We start from the raw sequence: 5614 nt of genomic DNA, 5'->3' as shown, positions 1-5614 counted from the left end.
TCTCTCTCTCTCTCTCTCTCTCTCTCTCTCTCTCTCTCTCTCTCTCTCTCATTTTTGTCGATCATATTACTTAGATACGATCGAGCGATCCATGCTCTATGTCTGTGATGTATATATACACAGAATGATCCAGACCATCCCCATGGGCCAGTACATACTTACATATTCCTCATGAAAAAGTGAGTCAAAACTGTCAATAGCAAAATGTGATATCAATAGTTTTTAAACAGTGAACTCTAGATGTCCAATTATGGGGTACGAAACTGACACTGTCAGGAGCGGCGCAACTAAGCAGTCGCTTTGATAGATATCGCCATCGACGAGAAACTATTAAAGACACTTATGAAAAATCGCGTGTCTGTTAAAATTTAAGTGATTAAGAGCCGGTTGTTCCATCTTTTGATAAATTTTACCTATTGGGTAAATAGCAAGATTACCCAATCACATGCGTGGATTGCCAGATTTACCTAATAGGTAAAACCAAAAGGTAGAACAACTGGACCTAAGAGTAAGAAACTAATAATACCGTACTAATTTTATGATTTATTAGTTTTGTAGATATGTACATACGTTTAAAACTTAATACTCGATTTTGATTTGAAACTGTAATTTTAATGTTATCATCCGGGGATTATCAATAGAGGATCATAACTATAGAGAAAAAATTATAATTTTTTTAGCAATATTTAAGATATTATAGCATTAAAAGTATACATACTTATTTATACAGCATTTATATAATAAAAAATCCCGAATTTAATAATGTATGTTATTGAAATATTTATGTTAATAATCATGAATTTTTATCAATTGTCGGTAACGTCATTGTTCTTCAATTATCCCCGGACCCCATTAGTATGAAAATATAGTTATGAAAATTTGCCGTGTCGACGGTTTTTAATAGTATCTTATCGCTAAACGATATCGAATGAGTATTGGAAAGGTTCGTGAAATCTCTACATTTTAATCTCTACATTAATCTTTACATACTGTGATATTCTTCTTAAAGTCCGATTTAATTGATGAGAAGTAATGTTAATTGCAAATTCGATACATAGTCATTTATATCAGTAAAAAGGAGTTTTGAAATATGTTTTGATATTTATTTGGATAATTTAATTAATATTGATTTTATTTATAAATTTATATTTATTTATTAAAACATATTTCAAAAATCCTTTTTACTAATTTGCAATTGACATTACTCCTCATCAATTAAATCGGACTCAATCGGTTTAAGAATATTGTAGTAAATTAATATAAAGATTTCACGTACCTTTGCAATATTCATTTGGTATCGTGCCATTTAGCGATATCTATCAAAGCATTCGCGTGACCGGCTGCTTAGTTGTGCTATTCCTGATGGCGTGAATTTCCCCGTGATTGGACATCTTCTAAGGCTCATCGTTTAAAAACTATTGATACCACATTTTATTATTGACATGTTCGACTCACTTTTTCATGAGGAATATGTATGTGCCGGCCCGTGCGAGTGAGGTGCTAGATCATCCTGTATATATAGATATACAGAGTGTCCGAAAAATTGCCCGCGATACTTCGGAAAGTGATACAAAAAGAAGAAAAAAAGACTAGGTCCGGAAATAAGTCGTTTTCGAATTATAACCACTTTTATGTTAAAAAAATTGTAATTTATTTTTCATAATCACAATTATAATATATATATATTTCAGTGTTTTAATATTAATAACTACATTTCGGATTATTTTGACATTACTCAGAATACACCACGTGAAAACATAGTCCGCTTGGCATCCCTTTTTTTAATTTTTTTATTAAAAATTTTTTTACTTTACTAAAGGGATGCCAAGTGGACTATGCCTCCACGTGGTGCATCCTGGATAACGCCAAAAGTTCAAAATGTATTTATTTATGTTAAAACATGAAATAATTTATGATTGTGATTATGAAAAATAAATTACAATTTTTTAACATAAAAGTGGTTATACCTCGGAAACGACTTACTTCCGGAGCTATGTTTATATAGCTTTTTTCCATCTTTTTTCCTGAATCATTTCCCGAATATTGCGGACGATTTTCCGGATACCTTGTACACACACACACACACACACACACACACACACACACACACACACACACACACACACACACACACACACACACACACACACACACACACACACAAACATACATATACAAAATATCTACATACATACATACATACATACACACACATACATTGAGTCAATTTTTTTTATATGTATATACCTATAATTAACCATTATGCCGCAACTATTTGCCACTCCGCGTGGTGAAGGATCAGCCATCCAATTTATTCGCCACATCACAGCTCCGTTGCGTAAATGGAAATTAGCTGCATAAAATAATATACAAAATATACAGAAGATATTTATCTTGCAATATTCGTCTCTCTCTTTAGAAATACCTCTACATTCACAAATTGATTATGAAAGGAAAAAGCAATACGGAACATACCAACTGTATTTAAAGCATAGCCACGTCTTTTTTCTTTATACAAGTACCATGCACATGCTCGAAGTAATGGTTCTTTTAAAAATTCTGACAGTTGCTTATCCCCTGTCCATAGCGATGTGTCCAAGATCTTTTTTAACGTTGATATCAAATTTTTTGTTTGCAAAATATCTTTTGCATTTTGATATTCTTGTGTGGTAAATATAAATGTCATGTCTATGGAACAAATATATATATATATAAAAATATATATAATTTCTATTTTTTTTTTTCAATAGCCTGGATTTACCTTGTTTCAATTTATCAAATAACCAAGTCTTAAAATTTGGTATTGGTGATAAGCTAGATAATTGTTGTATAGCTGGAAATTCAGTTGTGATCTCGCTGGCTACTTCTTTTATCAAATAATTACCGAGTTCAATCCCCTGTGTAAAAATATCTTTTTATAGCCATACATATTTTTTATAACAGAGTTGTAGTATAATTTATGTTAAACTGTCCTGAATTGGGAAAGTATATTAATTAACATTTTCATTACATAAATCAACTACCTGCAATCCTTTCTGAGTAGATACTATAGAATAAAATATTGCTGCTTTTATTTTTGATTTGTCTTCCTCTAAAAAAGTTATATATTTCTTTGCGCTTCCCAAAATTCTAGTTTCAGCTTCTTCAATACCTTTTACACTATCTGTAATATAGTACAGAGGAATATTTAAAAAATATACTAATTACTCTTTCTTTTCTACGTGAAACAAATTCGATTCGGAAAATTTTGAAAGCAAATTTTTTTGCATTTGAATAACCTGGTATAACATCACATAATGCTGTATGCAACACAACAATAGGTTCTCTTGACATGGATGGATGTGTAAATATGTAACATCTTCTATATGGCCCGACCCTGCGTTTCAAGTCCAACCAATTTCTCATAGGATGTATAGCTTCGTAATCAGAGACCTTTAGATTTGCGAGTGGAGAATGAGCTCGAGAAATCAGTCAGAAATGTAGAAATTGAAACTAGATATAATTATGCAAATAAAATATATCAGAACTGTAATTACTTTCTGCAATATATCGCATGCACTTTCCCAAGTTATTCGTTGCATATGTAAGAAACCCACGGAAAACCAGAGTAAAAGCAAATCTCGTAAAGTGTGATTTAGTTGCTGTACTATTATGGTTTCATCTGCATCTTTCACTTCTGATATTAGTTGCTAAGAAAAGTAGAAATGATATAATCAGATAGATATAACAATATTTAACCCTGATGTCTCTATATAATAAATGTCACTTAACAATAAGATTTGTATTACAAGCATTCATATATAAAGATTCCTTTATTTTGCTTACCAGAACATCAGTTCTCAGGTCAACCAAGAATTTGACGCCATGCTGTAATCTTCCTATAATAACGAATAACCAATGATAAGCAGGTGTGAGAATATTTTTCAAAGCTCTCTCATGGACAATCATCTGTCGTTCATTTTCAGGCTATAATAGAACGAGGCTACAGATATCTTATATAAATACAACATATTTAATACATACATATTTCCAATAACAGTGATAATATAAAAATAAAAGTTGATACATTTGGAATATATGTACATATGATACAATTTGATTAAAGCGTTGCATATAACTCACACAAAACAGTGTACCTCAGTGCAAACCAATCTCTTGGCCACTTGACATATATCGTTGTGTTGTACAGCATATCGTGAAGCTAACGTACGTAAAATCCACTGGCGATTATCTTTATTGCTTTCAGTATAGCTGACGCACAATGCATGTACCTTGTTCTGCAAATATACTTTCAGATATACAATTTCTGCGAAGAAAGAGGGAGACGGTTTTATTGCAGTTAAGAAATACAACTTGTAACCTCTATGATCCAATTGCTAATCTTGGTGTCCTTAAATTTAAAAATTTCCTGCAGTTGTTCGTCCACGTGCAATATGCAATTATTTGCTTCAGCATGTAAAACGGAGGATAACGTTCCATTATATTCGCATTTGACATTGTGTTTCAACGTGTTCGCGAGTCTGCAGCGATAAACAATCGGTAGAAGTTTAAAGGGAAACTTTCTTAACATATCGTAATCAGTTGTAACGAGATGAACTGGAACAGATACTTGATTTTCAACAGGTATCATATACTAAAACATTCATCAGCTGATATGATATGACTTGTCAGATTTCTTTTTCTTTCTTCTTCTGAATTATAAAGCCGTAAACACAATGCGAAGCAACAGCGATAGCGATAGCTGTAGGAACGGAGGAATTCAACATACAGGAATGTATATGTGAACGCACATAGAAACACGGAATAAGGCAATAGCGATTTTCCGATGAGCTGGAATTATGTGTCTATCGCCTAAAGATGCCATTTCATACAGCGAAGCTTTGCTTGCGAAGCTCCTCCTCTCCCTCCTCCCTCTCCGTCGATTCGTGCGAAACAAAAAGGGCTCACCGGAAACGCCGCTATCAGAAGGAAGGAAGAACAAATTACAAAATCCTATCCACCTCAAGAAAAGGGAAATGATTTGACAAGAACTCCAATGTTTTCGTTTTCCTTTTCTTACGCTCCTACCAACCTTTATTTAGTAACTTTACTCGAACTTTACAGAACAACAACAAGAAACAAAAATTATTTATCTCCTTCTCATAGTTCTAAGAATTTTTTATTAACTTTTTAATACTGCATTTTTTTATTGGCTATTTTTAACGACATAAACATAAAAAATTCTTAGAACTCTATGAGAAGAAGATAAACAATTTTTGTCTCTCAAAACTGTATGAGAAGAAAATAAATTTTTGTCGCTTGCTGTTTTTCTAAAAGTTGACAGTACTTGTCACTACTTGTCACTACGTTGACACTACTTGAGTAAACAATTTTTGAAAATCAATATTCGGCGATTTTTAGTAACTAATATTTTGTTAACTATTACGAAAATTGCAAAATGGTAAAGGAAAAAAACAGTAATAGAAAGATTAATTTATGAGCAAAAAATTAGATAAAAAATATAAAATGGTTTATTAGAGTGTGGCTTATTATAGCCTACCAATCAGCGTTCAGATTTTTTATTTTGTTTATGTGCTTAATCTTGAAACAAATGGAAGAATATATTACGGACTAT

General features: G+C 32.0%; 1 protein-coding gene across 4 annotated transcripts in view; it reads right to left on the bottom strand.

The window, feature by feature from the left end:
- The window catches only part of LOC108756579 (malonyl-CoA decarboxylase, mitochondrial-like), a 6409-nt gene extending 1708 nt beyond the window's left edge, over window positions 1-4701 (bottom strand). For 3 of the 4 annotated variants that reach the window (XM_018500488.1, XM_018500489.1, XM_018500490.1), the window contains exons 1-9: window positions 4361-4701; window positions 4137-4277; window positions 3826-3966; window positions 3537-3689; window positions 3279-3432; window positions 3024-3163; window positions 2762-2897; window positions 2476-2688; window positions 2248-2353 (exon numbers count right to left, since the gene is read on the bottom strand). In XM_018500488.1, coding sequence (XP_018355990.1) covers window positions 2248-2353; window positions 2476-2688; window positions 2762-2897; window positions 3024-3163; window positions 3279-3432; window positions 3537-3689; window positions 3826-3966; window positions 4137-4277; window positions 4361-4630 — 1454 coding nt within the window. In that variant the 5' untranslated portion in view covers window positions 4631-4701. Of the gene's footprint in view, window positions 1-1218; window positions 1511-2247; window positions 2354-2475; window positions 2689-2761; window positions 2898-3023; window positions 3164-3278; window positions 3433-3536; window positions 3690-3825; window positions 3967-4136; window positions 4278-4360 lie in introns of those variants that run through there. The other variant, XM_018500492.1, reaches the window with a different exon arrangement.
- Between the last annotated feature and the right edge of the window lie 913 nt (window positions 4702-5614).

The sequence above is a fragment of the Trachymyrmex septentrionalis genome, unplaced genomic scaffold (genome assembly GCF_001594115.1).
Source record: "Trachymyrmex septentrionalis isolate Tsep2-gDNA-1 unplaced genomic scaffold, Tsep1.0 scaffold128, whole genome shotgun sequence".
Taxonomy (NCBI): domain Eukaryota; kingdom Metazoa; phylum Arthropoda; class Insecta; order Hymenoptera; family Formicidae; genus Trachymyrmex; species Trachymyrmex septentrionalis.
The sequence above is the reverse complement of the archived record's forward strand: the minus strand, read 5'-3'. Positions and strand labels throughout refer to the sequence as shown.